Source organism: Marmota monax, unplaced genomic scaffold (assembly GCF_021218885.2).
Source record: "Marmota monax isolate L192 unplaced genomic scaffold, Marmota_monax_Labrador192_F-V1.1 WCK01_AAM20220418_F8-fsc00064, whole genome shotgun sequence".
NCBI classification, from domain to species: domain Eukaryota; kingdom Metazoa; phylum Chordata; class Mammalia; order Rodentia; family Sciuridae; genus Marmota; species Marmota monax.
The window spans coordinates 641,232-664,806 of NW_026694542.1; the positions used below are offsets into that span (position 1 = coordinate 641,232).

The 23,575-nt window shown below is 50.4% G+C and overlaps 1 protein-coding gene across 2 annotated transcripts in view; it reads left to right on the forward strand.

Annotated features, from left to right (window-relative positions):
• Window positions 1–15,224, forward strand: part of Cuedc1 (CUE domain containing 1) — an 87,752-nt gene extending 72,528 nt beyond the window's left edge. For both annotated transcript variants that reach the window (XM_046420541.2, XM_058571484.1), the window contains exons 3-11: window positions 633–760; window positions 4,899–5,025; window positions 5,671–5,857; window positions 7,077–7,160; window positions 9,134–9,205; window positions 10,110–10,203; window positions 11,055–11,113; window positions 11,874–11,944; window positions 13,490–15,224. In XM_046420541.2, coding sequence (XP_046276497.1) covers window positions 633–760; window positions 4,899–5,025; window positions 5,671–5,857; window positions 7,077–7,160; window positions 9,134–9,205; window positions 10,110–10,203; window positions 11,055–11,113; window positions 11,874–11,941 — 819 coding nt within the window. In that variant the 3' untranslated portion in view covers window positions 11,942–11,944; window positions 13,490–15,224. The remainder of the gene's footprint in view (window positions 1–632; window positions 761–4,898; window positions 5,026–5,670; window positions 5,858–7,076; window positions 7,161–9,133; window positions 9,206–10,109; window positions 10,204–11,054; window positions 11,114–11,873; window positions 11,945–13,489) is intronic.
• The last annotated feature ends 8,351 nt before the right edge of the window (window positions 15,225–23,575 follow it).

Consider the following 23,575-nt stretch of genomic DNA (forward strand, 5'->3'; position numbering starts at 1 on the left):
AATGCTTTTTAAAAAAAGAAACATCATCAGCTTGGGGCGCAGTGGCGCATACCTGTAGTCCCAGAGGCTCGAGAGGCTGAGGCAGGAGGACTGAGTTCAAAGCCAGCCTCAGCAACTTAGCAAGCTTTTGAGAACTTGTCTCAAAATTAAAAAGAAGAAAGAAAGAGAAAGGAAAAAAGAAAGAAAGAAAGAAAGAGAAGGAAGGAAGGAAGGAAACAAAACAGGCTGTGGCTGTGGCTCAGTGGTTAAGTGCCCCTGGGAGTCCCCTGGTGCCCTTTCCCCCCCTTAGCCACCTCACAGAGTTCTTGCTGCTCTAACTTCTGTCCCTGTGTGTGTTTTTCCGGTTCTTGAACCTGACTTGGATGGCCAGTGCTGCTCTGACCTGGCCTTTGGGTACATGTACTTTCACGTCTGCTGAAGATCCTGGGATAGTAGGGGCAGGGGTAGCTGTGTGTCCGGCTTTAGCAGATAAAGCCAGTTTTCCAAAGAAGTGGTTGGATCAATTCACACTCCCTCCAGCAATACACAGAGTTCCTTATTAGCAGTCCTCACCCACTCTTGGTTTTGTCTGAATGCCATTTAAATTCAGGGAAGGATTATTAATATTTCTTTCTCTGTTGTCTCTGATTTAGATCTTGGAAAGGACTTTGGAACCTGATAGCTCCGATGAAGAGCCCCCGCCTGTGTACTCCCCGCCGGCCTACCACATGCACATGTTCGACAGGCCTTACCCTCTCGCTCCCCCCACTCCACCTCCCCGGTGAGAATCCATCTTGTCTGAGTGCAGGGGAGCAGGGAAGGGACAGGGAAGCTTGACTGGACCTCTCAGTATATTAATCCACCAAGGACCGGCATGAAACATTGTAGCTAGATACCAAGGAGAACTTTCCAAGTTTAAGGATTGCATAAGCAAACATTTACTTAATTCCTAGTCTAGGCTAGGTAGCATGTCCCCTACTATTTGGGATGCACTGAAGTATGGCTTAACCTCTGCTTTCTGGGACTTATTCTCAAGGTACATGCAGAGTAGGAAGGGAGAGCACAATACCTGTTCTTATTAGCTGTGCCTGTACAATAACACAAGTTCTCCACCACTGGAGACATATTGACACTTCCCTTCTGGAGCCCTTGAAAATATTACTCCCCACCCCCCAATACTGGGGATTGAACTAGGGCATCATGAATGTTAGGCAAGTGCTGCCCGTTTTATTTTAATTTGAGGCAGAGTCTTGCTAAGTTGCCCAAGCTGGCCTCAACTTTTACAGTCCTCCTGCTTCAGCCTCCCCAGTAGCTGGGGCATGTGCCACCACACCTGGCTCATGGAAACATTACTAATTAATTACTACGTACTTTCCTGCTGAGTCAAGACAGAACCTTAGCATCCTCCTCAACACAGCACCCCCAACTAGTCATCAGTCACTGATAGAATGGCTGTTGGTTTGTCATCCCAGGGTAGGGATGTTGTGGGGATTTTTAAGCAATAGGAGTATGTCTCCCTTTCTGGGACAGTTTGATAACTGGAGGTAGGAGAGTAGTCTTCAAGGTCCCTAGAGACTTCTTCCAGGTTTGAGCCTGTGATTTGGAAGCTTAAAATGAAGCAGGCTACCAACAGGGTCCCATGGGTCTAGGACCCTGTTTTTCTGGGCTCCATGTTTGTGGTGGGCTTCCTGGAGCCCAGATGTTGTCTCTTGGACCTCAGGCTGCTGTTCCTTAGAATAATGCAGGGGGTGGGAGTGGGGGAGGAGGAAAGGCGACTTGCCACAGTGGATCTTCCCTTCTGGGGATCTTGGGAACCCCAGACCAGTGGTGGAAAACTTGTGTTATTGTACAGGCACAGCTAATAAGAACAGGTATCGTTCTTTACCTAACTACGTAGAAGGTGGGCACTGTCATTACCCCCATTTTACAGAGAGGGAAACTAAGCCTCAGAGAGACTTAATAAACTTCCCCAAGACTCAAGGTTGGGATTCAAATTGTTCTATTTGATTTTATTTGGAGGCAGGGCTTCACTAAGTTGCCCAAGCTGGCCTTGAATTTGCAATCCACCGGTCTCAGCCTCCCCAGTAGCTGGGATTGCAGACCTGTGCCACTGTGCCCTGATCATTTCTTTCTGACTTCAAAGCTACTTACACTTCACTGCTGTGTGCTGTTGCCTCCCTAATGAGAAGTCTCTGACTGTAGCTTAGGGAGCTGATGGAGTGGTAGGAAGTTATAGGGTGGGGAATAGCTAGTGTTTTGAGTTAGGGATAAGAGCAGAGCTGGGGTCTATCACAAGTGATACCCAGAAACTGCAGGCTGTGCTGGGGTGGGAGGTGAGGAGTCAATGGATGGATCTGGGTAGGTCTGTCCCTTTACCCCCATAAGAGAGCAGAGTCCAGGGGAGCCACGGACACAGGGTGGGAAGGCTGCCTAAAAGAACTGCAATTCAAGCTATGACCTGAGGCCACTCACTTTGGCCCTAGCCTGATGAAAAAGAAAACAGCACAGGCTTGGAGGCGGGGAAGAGGGGTGTAGGGAACTCCTGGAAGTGTCACATGGCTGGATGAGCCTGCAGAGGCCAGCCAGCAGATCTCAGGGGCCTCGTGGCCTCCTAAGGAGCTTTCATCTTACCTGCAGCCGTGGGGAGTCCCTGAAAGGGTCTCAGCTGAAGAGTGGTGTGTGGTCCCGTTTTGTGTTTTAGGAACCTCCCCCTGGCTGCTGAGGGAGATCAGACTTTCAGGGGCAAATGGTCTGGCTCCCTTCTGCCACCTTGTCACTGGGTACCTAAGAGCCTGTGGATGGGGTGGAGTTTGGGAGCTTGAACATTGCTTTGCTGGACCCAGAGAGGCAGGGCCATCCAGGGGAGCAAGCCTGGAATGCCCAGAGCCCTGCACCCTGGTTTTGCTTGGATGACCTCTCTGCCCTGACATAGGCACTATGCACCTCAGTGTCCAGCTTCATCCAAAACCCTGCCAGGGAGACCCGTCTTGGCAATCCTTCTCAGCCAGGTTTGACTTTCTGTGAGTTAACCTGGAATGTGTATGTAGGGGGTGTCTAGTTTTGGGGACTAGAGGTTCAGCACCAGGAGATCTTCCCCAGCCTCAGTCTCCTTCCCCTCCCCCCGCCTGTCCTTCCCTCCATCTGTCTGCAAGTCTCTGGAGCCCAGGGGACCCCACCACACAGGCTGCTGCCTGTTGTTTTTCCACTGAAATTACAGCCTTGGAAGTTATTCATTTGCCTCTCAGCTCATTTCTGACATTCCTTTCTGACCACAGTGGCGTTGCCTGGGCTGCCCATGCCCCCACCTCCCCAACCCAGCAGTTATGGGCTGACCTCATCTCTGCTAGGGCCAGGGCCAGGAGGGGGCTGGTTCTGTCCTTCCTCCAGGACCCCAACAAGGAAAACAATGCAGGGGTCCTCCACCTTGACCATGCCCCCTCCCCCAATTTAGGTATCTTAGTAACAAAGGGCTGGGGAAGTGGGAGGGGGGGTCCAGATAGAACTCTGGGCTTTCCCCCTGCAGCTTTCCTGGATGACTTGGAGGTGTGGTTGAGTTGGGGGTGGGCACCTGTGTCCCAGATGAAGATCCTGAGACCCAAGGAAGGGGAATGACCCTAAAGAGGATTTCTGTCCGCTGTGGTTGGAGGTGGTCTTCCAGGTCCTGAGAGATGGGGCATCCTCTCCCTGCCTTTCAGGACTGGGGAGGGAAGTGGAGCCTCTGCCAGGGGCGGACGGTGGTGGAGTGATGTAGAAGGAATCCTGGTCTAGCAAGGGGAGTCCCAGTTATGATGCAGGTTCCTCCTTAAGGCTTCCCTCGCCGCCCGTGCAGCGAGAGGGTGGACGGCGCTCAGGGTTCCCTTGGCTCCCGCCTGAGCGCACCGAGCTCCCACCGAGCACTTAGCAGCTGGTTATCCGTCTGCTGCCGCCCCCGCCCTCCCCTGTCCCCGCCGGCCACCCGCCCAAAATAGAAAAGGAAAGGAAGTTATTTCCACAGTCAGCTGCAGCCCGGAAAAGCTCCCCTCCAGTGAGGGGGCGGGCGGGATTCCTGGAGCTGGAGGCCAAATCAAAGCCAGGCCCCAGCCCCAGCGAGCGAGCGAGCCCTTCGCAGTGTGTCATTTCCCTGATTCAGCAGAACACGTGTCCTGCGGTTGCCACGCTGCAGGCTGCCGAAGAGCTGTGGGGAGCTCCTGGCCCGGCTCCAGGCTGCCCTCAGGCATGGGCGTCAGAGCAGGAGGCTGGGGGTCAGGGAGGCCGCTGGCCTCGCTCTCTTCCTTTCATGCCCCCTGCCTCTCAGCTGGCCTCTGCCCTGGCACAGACCTCCTGCCACACACCTTGCTTAGGAATAGTGGACCCTGAGCGTCCCTGGGAACAAGAATCTTCCACTGGCATCTCCAACTTCTCAGAAAGTTGTTCAAGACTCAGCTCATGTGTCTTGACCACCCTGCTGGCTTGTGGCTGAGGCAGAATGGGAGCTCAGATCTGCTTCCCCCCGCCCCTGGGGGTTCTGGAGTCTTCCCTCCCCAACAAACCAAGGAGCAGGCAAACCAGGCTGTCGGTGGCTTTTGCATCTATTCATTTGGACCATACCTGTTACCCAGCGGCCATGAGCTGGGCACTGTGTTAGATGCTAGGGATATAAGCACAGAGGGGTAGAACTCCTGCCTCTCTAGGGGCCATTCACAAAAGCACACTTAATGCACACAATATCTGCATTAGGACTGTGAGGTCACTGAGTGATTGGAGAGCAATGACTGCCAGCCACAGCCTGGGAGTCAGTTGAGGCTACTGATGAGAGAAAGAGTACCAGCTTTGTTCAGAGGCAGTGGAAGGTGCTGGAATCTCTGAGTAGGATCCCACCTGCTTGAGGATCTGTTATGCTGTCGCTGGGCCTCACTGCTCCCTCACCTCCCATTTCCCAGGATCGATGTACTCTGCTCTGGACCCTCCGCAAGCCAGAGGCGCTATCGGAACTGGAACCCGCCACTGCTGGGCAACCTCCCTGATGACTTTCTCCGTATCTTGCCCCAGCAGCTGGACAGCATACAGGTAATGATCTGTCCCCACCCTCCATGCCCCCGGCCTGTCCAGCATTTCTCTTTGCCCACACAATTGGTGCCGGCCAGTTTTGTTTCCTAGTTTTTAAGCCCAGGCTGAGCTATTTCTGTTGCCCTGGGTTTGTAGGAAAAGAACTCTGGACCAAAAGCCTCACTTCCTGTCTGGGCCAGGAGGTTTCCTGTTTGACCCAGGGAGGGAGACAGCTTGCGAGGCTTTCTGGCTACAGCCATTGGCAGTCAATGGCAGAGGGCCAAGGTACCTCCCTCCCCTTTCTTGGGAAAGGGCCAGGGGCAGCTTCTCCCCAGGTGTTGGCATGTCCCAAGGTGTCCCTGTGGTAGGTGGGTCTCACCCTGAGGCAGATGGTGCAGAAGAGGTTTGAGTTGGAGAGTTCCTGGGTGGGCTGTTGAACAGCAGATCCTTTTCAGGACTACTCAGGTTGTGGATGAAGGAACGAGGTGGTCCAAGGTCAGGAGGAAAAGTCATTTTTAAACCACTCTGTTTCCACAGCAGAGAGGGCTCTGACCTATTCCTGTGGATTTTGACTGACCATTAGGTCCCGTTGGGAGGTGTGGGGCTGGAGGATCCTGGGAAAGGACATATGTCAGTGGGCATTCAGCATGTTCGCCCTCTCCTCAGGGTAACCCCGGGGGCTCCAAACCTGTGAGTGGAGAGGGAGGCCCTCCCTCCGTGGCCGGGCCTGGGGCCCAGGACAGCCGCTGGAAGCAGTACCTGGAAGACGAGAGGATTGCGCTCTTCCTGCAGAATGAGGAGTTCATGAAGGAGCTGCAACGCAACCGTGACTTCCTCCTCGCCCTGGAGAGAGGTGGGCACTACGGAGGCACCGAAGGCTTTAGCCTTGGGGCTCAGGAAGGGCTGGGATGGAGACCAAGGTGCCAGGTGCTTTCTGTGCTGATGAGGCACAACCTTCATCATGTTATCGTGGGGGAGGCTGGAATTCTGCCTACAGAGGCCTGGGGAACCTTGGGACTCAGAGGAGAGGGGTGTGCCCACGTAGGCCTCTCCCTCCCCTTGCACATCCGCTCTGTGTTCAGCAGCAGGGACGAGAGCACTGCCTTTCCTCACCAAGCCCCAGCCACAGGGCAGACATGAGGGGTCTAGAGCCCCAGGAACAGAGTGACTGGCTCCATGGGTGCCAGAGTAGGAGGCTCTCTGAGCGAAGGACATTAGTTAGCACATTAGGGTGTTTGGGTGGGGTGTCCTGCTCCTCAGCCTGGCTGCCTTATCCTTTCAGGATAGCATGGTATTTAGGGTGACATATAAAGAAGGGGCTGTGGAAGTAGTCTTGTGAGGGTCACAGTGTGAGAGTGTATGTGTGTGTGTGTGTGACTGACCCATGTCGGTGAAGGAGGAGCAAGTTGTGCTGTGAGAACACCGGTTCTGAAGGCTGGCCCTGGCTCCTCAGCCAAGCTGGTGGAGGCCTCAGGGCCTTTTCTTTCATATTAGGGGCATTGGACTCAACCATCTCAAGGACCTTTGAATTCTGACATTGTAACATTCCAAATGGTTGTCGACCGCAGTTTCTATTATTGCTGGTTCTTCTTTTTTTTTTTTTCCTTTTTGTGGTACTGAGCCTAGGGATGCTCTACCACTGAGCTACCCCCTCAGTCCTTTTATTTTATTTTGAGACAGGGTCTCACTAAGTTACTGGCAACTTGTAATTCTCCTGCCTCAGCCTCCCAATTAGCTGGGATGATAGGTATATGCCACCACACCTGGCTTATCACTGGTTCTTTTTTTTTTTAAATATATTTTTAGGTGTTGATAGACCTTTGTTTTGTTCATTTATTTATATGTGGTGCTGAGAATCAAACCCAGTGCCTCACACATGCCAGGCAAGGGCTCTACCACTGAGCTACAACCCCAACCCACTATCTCTGGTTCTTTAAGAGTGGGGACATATTGTGTGCTTGCATATTTTGTGTTCTTTGTGCACTTGTGTGTGATTTGGGGGGTTCAGCCTCTGTCACCTCCAGCATGCCTTGGAGAGCCCAGGAGCTGACAGGAACGTGGTCCTTTTCCAGATCGATTGAAATATGAGTCCCAGAAATCCAAATCCCGCAGCGTGGCTGTCGGAAATGACTTTGGCTTTCCCTCTTCAGTCACAGGTAACCTTGCCTTCCTGAGAAGGAAGCCTGGAGGGGGTGTGTGTGGGGGGGGACTTACACCCCAACTTTGCCTTGGATATTTGGAGTTTGGGGGAGGATGAGGAAAGAGACCCAGGAAGGGGCCTGAGGCCCCTCAGCAGGCTGGAGGGGATGACTCTGGCTGCACTTCCACATGGGCCATGGAGTGAGATGTCCCCTTCACTGGGTCTTTACTAACCCAGAGGCTATGGGATTGACATGGGTTGTCTGAACTCCCAATTAATTCTTGGAGCGTGTCTTCCAGAGGACATGCTACTCCACATAATGTCCCTTGGTAGCAAGTGGGTGTGGGAAAGATTCAAACTTATTCTTTTAAAAAAAAATATTTATTTTTTAATTGTAGTTGGACACAATACCTTTATTTTATTAATTTTTTTATGTGGTGCTGAGGATCGAACACAGGTCCTCGCATGTGCTAGGCGAGCGCTCTACCGCTGAGCCACAACCCCAGGCCGCCCCACCCCATTCAGCCTTATTCTAAGGCTTGGTATCTGCCCTGGAGGAGCTTATGGTCGTGTAAGGAGGTATGTCCAAGAGATAGGTGGAGCAAACCAGCAAGGCTGAGGACATGTTATTGATTATAGCAAATGTACGCCAAGAAGGAGGGCAAGGTTAACCTGGGAAGGGTTCATTCATTCATTTATTAAGTATTTGGGGAATATCTGCCCTTGGTGTTGAAGGAAGAAAATTTTGAGTTTGGAGTATAAGGTGGTGAGAAGTAGGAATTGCCTCAAAGAGGGCCAGGCCCTACTGCTCAGGAGGCCTGATGCTGAGGGGGACGAGGGCCTGGGCAGCAGTGCTGCTGGGATCCACAGACTAGAGGGTTGAGCTGGAGCTAGGAAGGTGGGGCTGAGGCCCAGGTGCCCTGCCGTCACACCCAACAGCTAGATGCCGTACCTGTGAACACAGTCACTACCCCCGCTCCACATACATCCACAAACTGCCTGCCTCACAGAAAGCCTCAGCAGCTTTTGCCTGAACAGACCTTCCATGGCACAGTAGAGTGGGGCGTGCAGGAATGGGGTGGGGGTGGGGCTCAGCTGATCCCAGCTTGGAGAGAGAAAATCCCACGGAACTGATTCATAAGCAACAGTCTAGGAGCTTAGGCCCCACCAGATGCGCATCTGGGAGTTTTCACGGAGCCTCTTGTCCTTGATCCCGAATTAACTAGAGAAACCAGAGCTGCTGAGATGGATCAGAATGACTCAAAGGGGACTTAGCAGGCAAGGTGACTTGGGATTAGCCAGGTTGCAGGATGGAGAACAGTGGCTTTAGAAGGGCTGTGGGAGACCCAACTGGTACCTGAGTGAGTGGGCATCTCTGAGGGGTAGCTGAGTTCCGACGCTGGCCCAACCCTATTCACATTCTTGCTTAGTGTCTGGGAGGAAGTCCTGGAGAGGCTAACCCTGGAAGGACAAAGGGAATCTCCCCAGGCACTCTGGGCTGTACTCTTCCTCCTTTGACTCATACCCTTTCCAGGATTCAGGCAGCCCCCCAGTTAGCTGGTGAATGCGTGCAGTGGCAGCCCAGTGTGCAATGCCGGGTGACCCCCATAGTGTAAACACCCCCCCACACACACCGCTGATTTCAAACTTCCAACATGACTTCACAGTGTGGAATTTGTCAGAGAAGTGGATAGTCAGGACCCTGTTTCATCTGGCTCTCCATACATACAGCAGACCATAAGAGTACCCCCATTTTCACAGAGGAGAAAAACACGGCTTACAAGGAGAAAGGAGAACCCCCCAAATCCTCCTTGCTTTAAACTCCCTCCTGGTTAAGGAAGAAACCTGCATCTTTGCTAAAATGGAAGGATAGGGCTGCAACAGCCCTGACCCACCTCCGCAGGGCCTTGGTAGCAGCTTGCTCTCCCTCTCCAGTGGGACCTGAGAAACCCAAGGGGGCCCATCCCTCAGCATGTCTCCACCTTCCAGGAACCAGTGATGCCAACCCTGCTGTGTCTGAAGATGCCTTATTCAGGGACAAGTTGAAGCACATGGGAAAATGTGAGTCCAGCCCACGTCCCCTCCCATCTCCAGCTCTTTGGAGGCAGGCCCTGTGGCCTAATGGGAGGGAAGGAGCCCCCACCAGAATTTTTAGTGCTGCTGACTCTTGGTGAACTGAAGTGACATTTTAATCGCAGCCTGGCTCTCTCAGGCTTCCTACCTCACTTCCCTCTACAGCCGAGTCTAGAGACAAATTAAGTTTAAATCCTCTTGAGCCAGCTGTCTGCAGAAAAATAATGTGCTGCGCATCCCCTCACCCAGTGTCACTGTTCACATTCTCTGTGGCTTGCGGCCACTTGGCTGGGTCTGATGGGGGGCCGGAGAGCGGGAGGCCCTTCCTAAGCCCACTTTCTGTGGCAGTGGGAGGCCTTCAGACCTTGTTCCACAAAGTCCTGCCAATCTTGAATGTCCCCGTGTCCCTCACCTCCCCACCATGTTGACCCACATCCAGTGTGAATGAAGATTCTTTCAGGCTCTATTTCAAGGAAAATCTCGGATTAGTCATGGAAATTCCAGGACCGACTCTGGCGATGGCTAGGGGAGGGTGGAAAGGCAGGCGCAGGGGCCGCGGGCAGAAAAGAAAGCCAAGATGCGTGGCTGTCTGTCAAAGCCAGGGAAGGAATACCCGGATCTTGGACTGCTGGCTGGCCCGGGCCTGTTTCTTGGTGGCCTGTGCTGCCCCTGCAGGCAGACCTGGGATGGCAGCCTTGCTCCTGAGGTGGCATTCCTGTCTGGGATTCTCGTCACCTCCCTCTCTCCAGCTTCCACCCCCGGGGGGGGGGGGGGGGGGGGGGGCGGGTCCTGGTGTTGCCTGGCCTCCCCCAGGCCTGGGGGGAGACCCTATGGTGGTCTGGATGCCAAGAGAAAAAAACAGCTCACAGGTCTTTCGGTCTCTCTGCCCCAGCTACCCGGAGGAAGCTGTTTGAACTGGCCCGGGCCTTCTCCGAGAAGACCAAAATGAGGAAGTCCAAGAGGAAGCACTTGCAGAAGCATCCATCGTATCCTTCCAGCCTGGCTCTGGGTGGTGTGGTGGATGCCAAAGGCCCTGATTGAGACCCCAGCTGGACTCCCCCAGGCTCTACCCTCCCCAGGAGTGGGCCCTGGCTTTGTAGCCTCCTTTTAGCTCTGGGAGCCAGGCCACCAGCTGGCTGCCCATCACTTGGAACACCAGGGGCCAGACGTGGGGAGTGGGGGAGTGGCTTTGGGCTTCCCTCTGTGGAAAGTTCTCCTTGGGAGAAAAATTGAATCACTGAGTTCATTTGAAATGAGCAAACCTTTTCCTGATTTCTCTAGTTGAACTGGTCCACAGTCTTCCTGTCTCCTCATCTTAGTTGCCTTCTCACTTTTGGTTCCTTGAGTAGAAATTAAGTAATTCAAGCCAGGCATGATGGCGCATGCCTGCAATCCCAATGAATTGGGAAGCTGAGTCAGGAGGATCACAAGTTCAAGCTCAGTGTGGGCAACTTAATATAGACCTTGTCTAAAAGGAGCAGGGATGTAGCACAGTGGTAAAGTGTCCCTGGGTTCAATCCCTAGTACTAGGGGAAAAGAAAAATTTTTTCCACATTTTTACCTAAACTCCTATCCTTTCTTGTGAAACAGGGCCCAGGATATTAAAAGCTAAACAGCAAAAGGGGAGCAGAGAGAAAGTTGCTCTCCTGTTCCCAGAGATGGGAACAAAATGAGAGGGTTGGGGCCTGGTTGCTCAGCTGACCCCAAGAAAGGAACTAGCAGTATTGGGGTATTGTGGGGTAGGAGAGATAGGTATAAGCCTCTGGGGTTTGGGGATGGGATGGGGTGTGGCAGTACTTGTCCGTCTCTGGGACTGTGTTCCTGAACAGCTGGACAGGCTGGGGGCTGCTGCATCAACAGCTAATCTTCTGGAAGACGTGGAGGGCCATGCTTGTGGTGAGGCAGGGAGGGGACCCTTAAGCTCTGTCTTGCCTGTGCTGGGTTATCCTACAAGAGGAGCCTGGGTGTTCCATGTCAGGGAGGGGGCACCCAACCAGGGGACAGACACATCAAAAGTTGGTGGGCAGGTGATCCAAAAAAGAGTGGTGCACAATGTCTGCCCCTTGTTACAGTCCCTGAAAGGGGATCCAGCCCCTCTTCCACCTGTTTCTACCTATAGCACAAAGCACCAGGCACTGGAATATTCTAGGCAGTATTTCCAGAGTGTGAGGGAACAGACAGGACTGCCCACATGAAGAACGGAGCACTAGGCAGCTTTAGTCTGAGGGCCCACAGACTTTTCAACTTTCACTAAGTCCCTTCCAAATGCAACAGGGGCCAGAAGACCCTGCCTCAGACCCTACCAGGGTGCACATAGCTGAACCCCATGCCATTGGGCCTTAGAAAGAAGGACTAGAGGACCTTGGAGGTCATCTAGATAGTCCAACTTCCCCAACCCATTTTATGGATAAGGAAAGTGAGGCCCAAAGAAGTGGGAAGAACTTGTCCAAGGTCTGAGCTCAGTGATGAGTCAGACCAACCCCTGGGTGTCCTGTTGCCTCTTTCATCAGACCCAAGCACTGGCCACCCAGGAATCAGCACGTGTCCCATCAGACAGAGGGGGCAGAATGAGTCAGGGTTGCTCTCTTGTGCATCCTGGGGACATCCTGAGTGAGGCCTGCAGGGTGGACGCTGAGGCAGTCCCTCTGCATTTTAGATGAAGACTTCCGCGGAAAGCGGCAGGAGGTGCCCAAGGTGGAGGAAGCCCTGAGAGAAGGACAGTAAGAGGTAAGTCCTGGAGCCACAGCTGCCTGGGACTGCCCAAGGGCAGAACCCACCACACCCCACAACCCCTGTCTTCCCAGGGGTCCAGAGGTGCTGGGTTCAAGTAGCTGGATAGTGCAGATCCTGGGTCTCTTCCCTCGGGTGGTGGCAGGGGATATGGGCTTCTGCATGCAAACCCGTCTTTTGCATTTCTTTTATTTAGCTCTTTATTCATTTGACAAAAGGCAATCATTCCTGCCTTTGACAGATGTTAGGAAAACAAAATCAGCTTTTGACCTCCAATAGTTTCTAGCCCAGTTGAGAAGACAGACCAGGACACACGTGGCATACTGAGAAGCCAGTTGAAGAAAATCTAGGTGCCACCCTCCTTCCCCCCAACTATGTCCAGTCCCCTGCTTGGGTTGGATGATCTGGGGTCTGTGGTGGCTGCCGCCCCTGGTCCCAGACTGTTTTTCCTGTCTCCCTGTGCGCCTCTCTGGGAATGAACAGAGAATGCAGACCCCTCCTGCAGGACTTGAGCACATCTGCCCCTCTTTCAGCCCCTCGCCCTGCATCCATTTACTTCTGCCCCCTACACCCTTTTCCCATCCTGTCCTGCATTCTTCTGGTGTGCACACATCTACACTGTGTGCTCACGTCTACATTATGTGCCCACAGTCCTTCCTGAAACCGTCCCTGGGCTCCGGTAACCCTGGGGAGCCCTGGCTTTCTTTCCTCCCTCCCAGGCTTCTGTTGCTCCTCCCACTCCCTAAATACCCACTTGTTGCTCTGTCCTTGACCCTCTTCAGCCTTCTCCCTCCCCACTCTCTGGCAGCACCACCATCCTCTTTTACAACATCAGCAATACTTGTGTGCAGTTGGCTTCAAAATCGGAATCTCCAGCACAGTTACTCCTCCAGATCTGCTCTGTATCCTCAGCTGCACCCTTGATTATCTTTCCAGCCCTGGATGTCAACTCTCTGAAAGCCAGAGTCTCTCCTCCTGACTTGGCCATCCATTTCTCTTCCCCGTTCCTCCCATCACTGCTCTGCTAGACACATCGTCTACTTAGCAGCCCTGGTCTCTTTGCTGCCCCACCTCTCTTCATCCCTTCACCAAAAATCCCTTTGGTTCCATTTCTCCCTTGCCTTTGAGTGGATCTTCTGAGCACAGTCTATGACCTCCTCAGCCCCATGTCTGGGGCCCACCAAATTCCGACCCCAGTTTACATTTCTGCTCCTCCAGGACCCTATGGTCTAGCTCACCCGAACTACCAGTGTATCACAAAATGAGTCAGACAGTTTCCTTCCTCTGAGCCTTTCCCATACAGCTCTATCCTCCCTGTCCCATATTTCCACCCAATCACTAGCTACAGTTGTGCAATTTCTAGGAATTTGGGTGCAGGAATGACCCCAGGCAGAGTTCCAGGTCGATCCAGAGGCCCTGGAGAAAGAAAGGAGCTTCTGTGTTTGGTTGTTTCTACCCCAGACTCACTCCTCAGGAACTAGAGACCAAGAAAGACCAGGGGCTTCTTTGAAAGAGACTTTATCCATCCTTTTTCCCTGCCAGATGCCAGCAGCTCCTCCTTGCCAGAGATGCTCTGACCCGGTGGGGACAGCGAGAGCAACACCGGCACCCAGCTGAAGGGCCCAGCTGCAGCCGGACAGATGGTGCTTGCATACCGAGGCCCAGTGGTTCTCCGGCCACAGTCCAGCCCAGCCACTGCCACTTTTCATGGGACTTAGAACTTTGGAGTTGCCATCTGTTATTGGAGGAGGGACCTGGGGCCCCTTAAGCCAGCAGCTGGTCACAGACCCTTTTGTGGCCAGGCTTTTCTCTGGGCAATGGGGAATGCAGGAACCAACCTTTCCTTAAAAAAAAAAAAAAAAAAAAAATCCCAGCAGGTGGCCTAGGTTGGAGTTTGGGAAAGGGCAGGATAATCCTACCAGAGGCTCTCTGGCCTGCAGGTAGAGCTTCTGCCTCTCTCTCTTCCCCATTTCTCCTGCCAGGCAATGGGCTGCCTGGTTTACCCCCATTCCCTGCTCCCTTTGGGCACTCGTGCCCTTTCTTCCCAAGGTCTCCTGCATCCCATCCTTTTCCTGACCCTCTGCACAACTCTTGTACAGAGTTTGGTGTGGGAGAGCCCTGGACAGTCACTCAGGCACCGTCTGAGGAGTGCTAGGTCACCACAAGGAGGAATCTGTCACCGGCCCAGGCCTGGCTCATCAAACTGCTTCTGTTGAGGGCTGGCAGGGTCCCCCCCCAGCCTTGTCTTCACCCAGCAGGGATGGGGAGGGTGGTTCCCCCCCCGGAGCTGGAGGACTTTTGGTGGGCAGGGTCTTTAGTTTGGCAGAAGATAAAAGCCAGTCTGGAGTCACACACCACAGTGGTAGCTCCCAGGGACCCTGCCTCCCCAGCTGGACTCTTAGGGTGGGTGGCAGTGGTGGGAGGGGGTGGTCAGGAGTGAACCCCCTTTGACAATGTGCAGGGATGAAGCTGGCAAAGAGGCTGCCAGCCTGGGTGAGGGCTTATAGGACTGAAGGGCTCACGAGGTGCCCTTTGCTAAAGTCCAGAAGGTGACCTAAGAAGGAAACTCCGATTCTACGAATGCTTAACCGGCACCAACCACTGCCAAGGGGAAAGAGGCCGTGAGTCTCTTCGGCCCCTCCCTGGACATGGGAACGCGCTGACCTTTCCGGGGAACTGGGAAGCCTGGGCAGGCACGAGACTCTTAGAACTTCAGAGTTGCCATCTGTTATTGGAGGAGGGACGCGGGTTTGGAAGTTTGGGAATGAGCTTCCATCTTTGGCTGGGCCCTGGTGGCATCCAGGGGCCGAGAGACAGTGTGTGCATGGCGAGGGCCTGATAGCTCCTCGTCCCGCCTGCCCCCTGCGCGACTCCTGGCGCGGAGCTTCCCTAGCTCCCGAGAACAGCAAGCACTGCGCTAGGAGGGTGACCAAGTTTGGAAGCAGCGCACGGTGCCAGGGGCCCTGGCGTGGGGCCGCCCGCCCTCTATTGGGAGGAAGAGCAACCCTCCCCAGTCAGCCTGCTGTCAGCGGGATGCCCAGATGGGTCTGACCCAGAGCGGCAGAGGAAGAGGTCTGGGCTGTGACCCTGACCCCTCCCCATGCGGGGGCCAAGTGCACGCAAGGAAGCCGCAACTCCGTGTGTGTGTGTGTGTGTGTGTGTGTGTGTGTGTGTGTGTGTGTTGCTTTGTTATTTTTTTTTCTCCTCCTATGTGTGGGTTTTTTCTTGGAGCGGTTTCATAGGAATTCCTGTAATAAAGACTTCGTGTTCTCTTGGTGCTCTGATGTGGCCAGCTGCGTGGGCTGGACCCCCCCCCCCCGCCCTTACCCGCTCTTCTCCCTTGGGGACAGGGGTTGGCCTCTGGAGATCTGTCTCGAGTCTGCAGCCCACCTGCTTCACCTGCCCCCATTAACCCCATTATCTAGGGCCCAAAGGGCTCCAGCACTTTCCCCACAGTGCTTAGGAGGTGACACCTGCTGCCCGCTCTATCCAGCATTGTAGCCTTTGGGTTTCCCCTGGGAAAGTAAACCGCTTGCTGATAAGTGGCAGAAACACCATGGGGAAAGCTAGTCTGTTGGGAAAGCTCCAGACGGTCACCTTCCTAAATAGAAAGTTTGTGGATTAACAGAGAGGCAGACTGGAGCGCAACCTCAGACTTAAAAAGGAATGCAGAGGCCTTCCAGTTCATGCATCTCTAGCTTACCCCAGGTCCCCAGCTCAGCTGGAATACCTCCCACACAGGGACAGGAAAACTGGTTGCCAAAAGAGGAAGCTGATGCCATTTTCAGACAGGGCAGTTCTCAAGGTTAAAAATGCTTCCTTGTGTTGAGCCAAAGGCCTCTTTGTAACTTCCACGCACACATCTTGTTCCTGAGTTCTGGGTCACCTGGGCCAATGTGGCTCCTCTTTCTCATGATGCCATGTTCCAGGACGAACAACTATTCCTTCTGCCCTTCCTACAAAGAAGTTCCCCATGAGCATCTGTTTGCACCCCCATCAGACCCACTATGCAAGGTAGGCTTGAATAATGGCATACCTGGGACAACTGGTGGTGCTGCCTGTGTTGTGTCGTAAGCAAAACAAGATTCTCTGACAATCTAATTTTGCACATTGATGATTGCCATGGACTAGTGTAATACCCGGAGCATATCCCAGAACCACCTGGAAACTTGTTAGAAATGCCAAATCTCAGTCTAATTCCAGACCTACTGAGTCAGAAATACCAGGGGCCTGGAGCCCAGCCATGATCCTTATGAACACCAAAGCAGATTAGGCTGCAGTAATAGGCCAGTCCTAGTACTGGCCACATATAATGTTTTTTTAAAAATTCCAATGCTCAGTACCCCAGAGCAGTTAAATCAATGACTTGGGATTATTTTAAATTCGTTTTTTAAAATAAATTCCCCCAGGAAATTCAAATCTGAGGACTGAAAGACCAGCCCTTCTGTTAGGTGTTTATATTAGCCCAATTGAGCTTGCCCCAAACAGCTACAGATGTTGAAATAACAAGTAGAAAGCTTAAGTAACTCCTTTACGATTACAGAGCTAGTACTGCATTAGGTCAGAAAAGGAGACCAAGGGCTTGCTTGATTGATCCCAAAACTGATAGGGAGTGTGTGTGTTTTGTGGTATTAGGGATTGAACCCAGTAGTGCTCTACCACTGACCTATGCCCCTAACCCTTTTTATTTTTTTTAAGTTTTTGTTTTTGCCAGAGCTTGTGTAGCACCTTCTATTCCTCTGTTGCTCAAAGTGTAGCATCATCTGGGAGTGTGTTAATCACTGGTTGTGGTGGTGCATGTCTATAATCCCAGCTACTCAAAAGGCTGAGACAGAAGGATCACAAATTCAACTGCAGCTTCAGCTAATTTAGTGAGACCTTGTTTCAAAATGGGGGTGGGGAGAGAAAAGAAAGAAAGGAAAAAGAGCTGAGTGTGTAGTGAGTGGTAGAGCACCCCTGGGTTCAATCTCTACCTCAAAAAAACAAAACAAAAAACCACTTATTATCAGGCCTTATCCACATCTGCTGAACTTGCAACTTGGGTGCAGTGTAACGAGTCCTCCCGATGATTCTGATACATGAACAATTCTGAGAACTGCAGTTCCACAACTTGGCTACTCATATTTGGTTTGTGGTCCAGCAGCAGCAGTATTACCTGGAAGCTTGTTAGAGACAGAATCTTTGACTCTGTCCCAGACCTATTGAACCAGAATGTGCATTTGAACAATTCTTCAGATGACCTCTATGCACAGTACAATCATTTGGATGCACTGGTTGCATTCCCAGAGTTCTTGATCCAATTGATTTGGGATTTAGCCTGAGAATCCAGTTGTAAAATCTCAGATGATTGAAAAGTTTGAGAACCATATGCCATTTTGCCTGTTACTGTAGATGAGACTGAAGATGATGGTAACCACACAGATGGAGAGAAGGAAAAAGAGATTACTAGGTTGAAAGGTGTGGATAGGATGCAGGAGTAGAGACAGGCTGGGCCAGATGACTGCCTGTCACCTGCCTTTGCACCCTACATGCATCTGCAATTACTAGGCTCCTGGTAGCCATAAGGTGTTTACCTTCTGCAAAAATGCTGAGCCAAGTTCTCTGCAGTTTGGTCCTTTATAGGTTTTTGTATCCCCAGGGTTCAGCCCCAAGGAGATCATGGGTCTGGAAAACACTAAGCCCAGAAGAACAGGCCTGGCTATTACAATGCTGGGGTCTTAACCCTTTCTTGTTTCTCTAGAAGCACCTTACTTGGGAGTACAGGATAGGGATTAGAGAAAAAATAGGAGAATTTGGTCTGAAGAAAAAGGAGGCAGGCAAGGTATGGGATGATGAAGATAATAACTTAGCGAGGGTTTGTGGCATGACAGTCATCCTTTGGGGGTGCTTCACATGCATATTATTTTTTTACATAATCTCCACAACAATTATATGAAATCAGTATTACTTTTCACACACCAAAGTCAGGCAACTGAGGCTCAGAGATGTTCAAGTTCAAGTTCAACATCTATCCTCAGTAAGTTCTAGTACCTGGATTTGAATCCAGGCAGTTGAGTTCCAAAACTGATGTTCAAATACTATGCTATATGTTGTGGGTAAGTAGGGAGCAGGTGATAAGACCCAGAAGCCCGGCATGGATTCAATTTGTGGAACAGAAAAAGGATCCATATGCTCAAAAACAGCTCCACAGTGATCTGTGATCCAACAGTGTGCCTGGAACTCCCCCATTAGCATTCTTTATCTGGTTTGAAAAACAATCTCTTAGCATTTCCACTAAATGGCAAATATGCTATTGAGAGAGAAGCACATGAACTCCTTATGCCCATTATCACAGCATAGATTAATTTGTTGGATTAACAGGCTGGGCCAGCTGGGGGACGGTGGAAATTTCTGGAGACTGTGGGGATTAAAAGTGGCTGTGTAAATCTACTGCCACCTGGAGGTCACTTTGCAGAAATGGCAGTCACTAGCCAATGAAAGAAAACCATTTTTCCAGAAGGAAGATGTGAGTACCCCTTTGACCTTAGGCCAAGCAGAAGGGAATTTGTTCACATGGACATGTTTTGTAAAATTTGCAGAACGAAGATTTGTTTAAACTTAAGAGGTTAAATAAGACTAATATTACTTAGGCCCCACAAAACCAGTGTCTACCCTGGCAGGAAGGCTGAGGCCTGGAGTTGGTTATCATTTTTAGGTAGTAAAGCGCCGTTGCTATTATTTTTTAAAAATACTTTTTATTTACCTTATTGTTTTCCTTAATGGCTCTGGGGACCAAAATCAGGTCTTCAGGCATACCAGGCAAGTGTTGTATTATTGAGCTACACCCCAACCCTAAGAGTCACTGTCATGTCAAGAGGATTATTCCAGGGAATCTGAAGTGAGTAGTTGTGAAGCTCACTATAGACTCGGTGTAAGCAGCCTACCTAGTGTGGTCCAGATGCACAACTTTCAATGCTAAAATGAAAAAAAGTCTCTTAAAACTTTCAATGCAAACTTAGGTGAGTTAGTATCCTTACTGCAGACTAGCAGCACTGGTGTCAACTTGGATGCTTGTTAGAAACGCAGAGTTCCAGGCCTCACCCCAGACCTTTTGAATCAGACTCTGTGTTTCTCAAGATATCAAGAGGGCTCACATGCACCCTAAAGATCTAACTTCTGCAGGAAGAAAAGGGTCCACAGCAACCCCAAATTATCTGTCTTAGAGGGTTTCATCCTTAGTGGGATGCAAAAGATGATTCACAGAATGATTCTAATTGACTTTTAATTCTAACAGTAAAAGGTCAAATGGTTGCTCCAGGCCCAGCTGGCTCCTTGGATACAGAAAGGAGCCAAGGTGATACAGACCTTACAGGGCATGTGTTGACTTAAAGTGTTGAGCTCTCAACTGAATTCTCCTTGGAGGCAAGCCCCTGTTTGGTGAAGAAAAGAGTGAGCAGCCATGTGAAAATACCTTGCAAATTGTTAGATGGGATTTAACTGTAGGACACTGTTGCTCATAGTCAGAATTGTTATCATCCCTTGTATTTATTGAACTGTTATTAGACACCAGGCACTGTTCTAAGCACTTTGCAGGTGTTAACCCACTGACTTCTTGTAACAAGGCTTTCTTCTAGGTGCTATGATTATCTCCATTTTACAGATGACAAGGCTGAGGCCTAGAGGATTGTCAAAAAGATCTATCCGTGAGGCACAGAGGACAGGGAGAAGTGGAGAAGACCCAGACCTTGATATCCAGTGCAAGGTGGGGTGGGTGACTATTTCCACCCAACCACAGCTTTCCCTCTGGCAGTGCATCTGGGGAAGCCCTTAAAGGAAAACCCTAAGAGGGTGGGCCAGCTGTGGGCAGGCACCAAGTCAGTGTTGGGATCATTGCATCCTCATTGGTCCTAACTTGGCTTGATGCATCCTTGCTGTTCACTGGGCAACTCTAATAGCCAGCTCCAGGCCAACCAGCAGGCTGGGTTAAGGCAGGCAGAGATAAAGGCCCTAGTTTGCATTTTCAAAGAGACTCAGTTAGACAGACTTAGACAAGAAACAGAGTTGTGGGGGAATGAAGGAGGTAGCAGGTCAGGGCATTCATGCAGCTTGGCTGAATATGTGGAGGGCTGTAGAAGTGAGTGTCCCACAGGGAGTGCTCATCCAGGAGAGGGAGCAGAGCTCAACAGCTTGGAGAAAAGAGAAGGCACTTCTGGGCTGGGGCTGTAGCTCAGTGGCAGAGCAGTTGCCTAGCATGTGTGAGACAGTGGGTTCCATCCCCAGCACCACATAAAAAAAAATAATAAAATAAAGAATAAAGGCATGCTGTCTATCTATATCTATATCTATATCTATAAGAAAAGGCACTTCTGCCTCTTTGTCCCGGGACTCAGCAGACCTGTAATCAGACCCATAATTTTACACTATGTATTACATATATACTATTGCTTCCTCCCTTTTAAAGCAATGAGTTAATTGCTCCCGGATCCTAGCTCTCTATGATAGGTGAGTACCAGTATCCATGATTTCCTCAATATGCTGGAATTTTGACTTCTCAGAGGTTTTCCACTATTGGGGATGCTTTTCTTTTTGTTTGATAAATTAGCATGCACTACTTAAATAGGGCGCTGTTTACAAAGATGTGGGAAGCCAGAAGGGAGAGATGGCTTAGACCCCATGGCTAATGATGGAGGGCACAGTGCATGAGCTGCACCTGATGTGAGAGAGCTCTGCATAAAGAACTGCCCACAGGGGCTGAGACTTTATGTTCCTGGACAGAGCAGGGAGGGAGCCAGGGGAATATAGGCTGACTGTATCCTCCTCCTACCTTTCTAGCCCTCTGCCAGCTCCTCCCATTGGCAGTACCAACTGGAGTCCATCTGGAAGCAGGGAGCAAACAGTTGGATCAGCACTTTTTCTTTTTTTGCAGCTCTGAGGATTGAACCCAGGGCCTCATGTACCCTAGGCAAGCACTGTATCTGAGCTACATCTCCAGTCCAACAGTATAGGGGTTAGAGGATGCTATCATAGAAGTCAGCCTCCTCTGGCATAGAGCAAGGTGAAGAATGGCAGAGGGTGGGTGTGGATTTGAGGACAAATGTGGGCTGCTCAGCACAAACACTTGCCAATAAATGTTAGGGGCTAACCTCCCATTCATATTTTGAAGGGCTAACCCCCAATACCTCAAAATTGATTGTATATGGAAATATGGTCTTTAAAAAGGTAATTAAGTTGAAGTAGGATCATAATGGTGGAACTTAATCCAATATGACTGGTTCCCTATAGGATATATCTTTGCTCACAGAGGAAAGACCATGAACAGACACAGGGAGATCTACAAGGCAAGGAGCAAGACTTCAGAAGAAACCAGTCTTGCTGACACCTTGATCTTGGATTTCTAGCCTCTGGAATTGTGATAAAATGCATTAGTGCTGTTTTAGCCACCTGCTCTGTGATACTTTGTTATGGAGCCCTGGAAAACCTAACACAATCGACAAGTGATTCAGTGCATCACGTATTAATTATGTCTCTGCCTCTTCAACTCTCCTATTGGACAGCTGATATCTCTAGGACTCGGCACAGAGTCATTTAAATGCTTGTGATAAGAATGGAACATTTCTCAAAAAAATAAAATAAAACAATCAGGTAATCTATGGAATATCATCAGCCTATTGCTCACACCAGCACTCATTATATGCCCCAGCTTTTTTCAGCTTTGAGAGACTATGGTCCCTACTCAAGAAGACAGAAAGCTTCAAATGCCTATTTTTTTCTGTCCCCAGCTGCCCAACAACTTCCCACTGCATGATGTGTGAACATTTCTTGGGTGCACCTTCAAGAGTGTTGCATAAGTTGCATAAGTGTCCATACAATTTATGAACCAAATCAGAGGGATTCCAGTCAGTCATGCTCCCACCCTGGTCTCCCCATTCTGCCCACCAATATTCTGCTCTCTGAGTTGCAGAAACATTAAATATGAAGCTGGAAAAGGAAACCTCAAAGACTCAAAAGAGGAAGGGATCACTCCAGGATAATTCAGAGAGAAAATTCCTGCTTTGTAATTTCTCTCCCATTGAGGGTTTGGGTCTTTGGCTCCCCTTCCCAAATTTGGAATAAATAAACCCTTCTAATTCTTTAGCAGCAAAGACTGTGCAAGCCTCCAGGGTCAAGCTCTGGTGGGAGAAGGGAAGTGTGTCTGTACTACTGGCTGGCAGATAGCTCTGGCTTAGACAGAATTAGAAAGTTATGAGGCCCAGGAAAACTATATTTAGCTAGGGGCATGTTTGCTGTCCCCAGAGAAACATATCCTAGACCTCCTTAGGATTAGGAGACTGGAGCCTCCACAATTGGCCCAGAGGCCAGAGCTTTGCTTTTTCTGCAGGTCCCGAGGCAGCAGTGAAGCCCACTTCTCAGTTGGGACCTAGCCCTTAGTCACTGTACCCCCTGACTCTGGGGCCAGTTTTGCTCCACCCCCCTCAGTTCTCCAGTGTCCAGAATTAAGATAGTTTAAATAGCATTGTGGGGTCCTGGAAAGGGCTCAGGCCCACTGGATCCTGCTTCTATCAGTTGCTTATCATACAGATTACTTAACCTCCCTCAGCCTTGCTTCTCATCTATAATGAGGATGACAATAGTTACCTTGTGAGTAGGCCTGTGGATTCAGTGAGATAACACAACCAAGTAGTAACCGCTCATCAAAAAGTCTTAAGGTGTGATTCAAGACATTCATTGGATTAAAAAGTTCACACATAAATACAAACTCTTTACAAGTCAAACTCTAAGACATTCGTAAAGGAAAAAGTCTCCATCCCCCTCTTCCAATTTTGTTTCAAGACACCCAATGTTCACAGCCTGGTTGTGTCCTCTCAGAGTTTCTCTCCTCATATAAACACAAGCACACAGATGGATGTTTTCTTTTTCCTCTAACAGGTTGGAATCCCACGTGTTTCTGCATCTTCCTTTTTTATTTAATCATAAGCCCCAGGAATTAATATAAATAAATACATATGGATCTAGCTTTTTTATTTCAATAGCTGCAGAAGTGTCCATACAATTTATGAACCAAAGTTTTCCATTTACTTTCCATTTGACGATTTTTTTTTTTTTTTTTGCCACTACAAAAATACCGTAATGATGATTTTTGTACAAACATCCAGATTAAGTATGCTTTAATTTCTAGGGAGTACTGAAGTCTGATAACTGAGCTACACACCCGACCACTTATTTGTTAACAGTTTAGCACCGAGAAGTTATTTCCCCCGGATTTTCGAGTTTCCTTCCCAGAATGTGTTATGCTTGACACTTTCACTTTTCAGGTTCCGATTGCAAGCCGGTGACGCCTCCAGCGGAGGACACACCCACTGCAGGGAGGAAGGCTTAGGTGGCGTGCGCTGAAAGAGGACTGGGGTCTAAGTAACCTGGGAAAGTGACTGCCCGTCCCAGACTCGGTTTCCTTCTGCGTAGCCTGTCCCTCTGACTTAGAGTGGGCTCAGTCCGCCCTAGAGCTAGTGACTTCGTCTCTTTATTATTCCATCGGGGGGCTTCTCATTCCTACTCTCCCCCACCATATTCCCTCTGCGCCCTAACTTCTGATGGAAACCTGGCTAAGAAGGCCAGAAAAGGTAAAGCAAACATCATACTTAATCGCTCCAT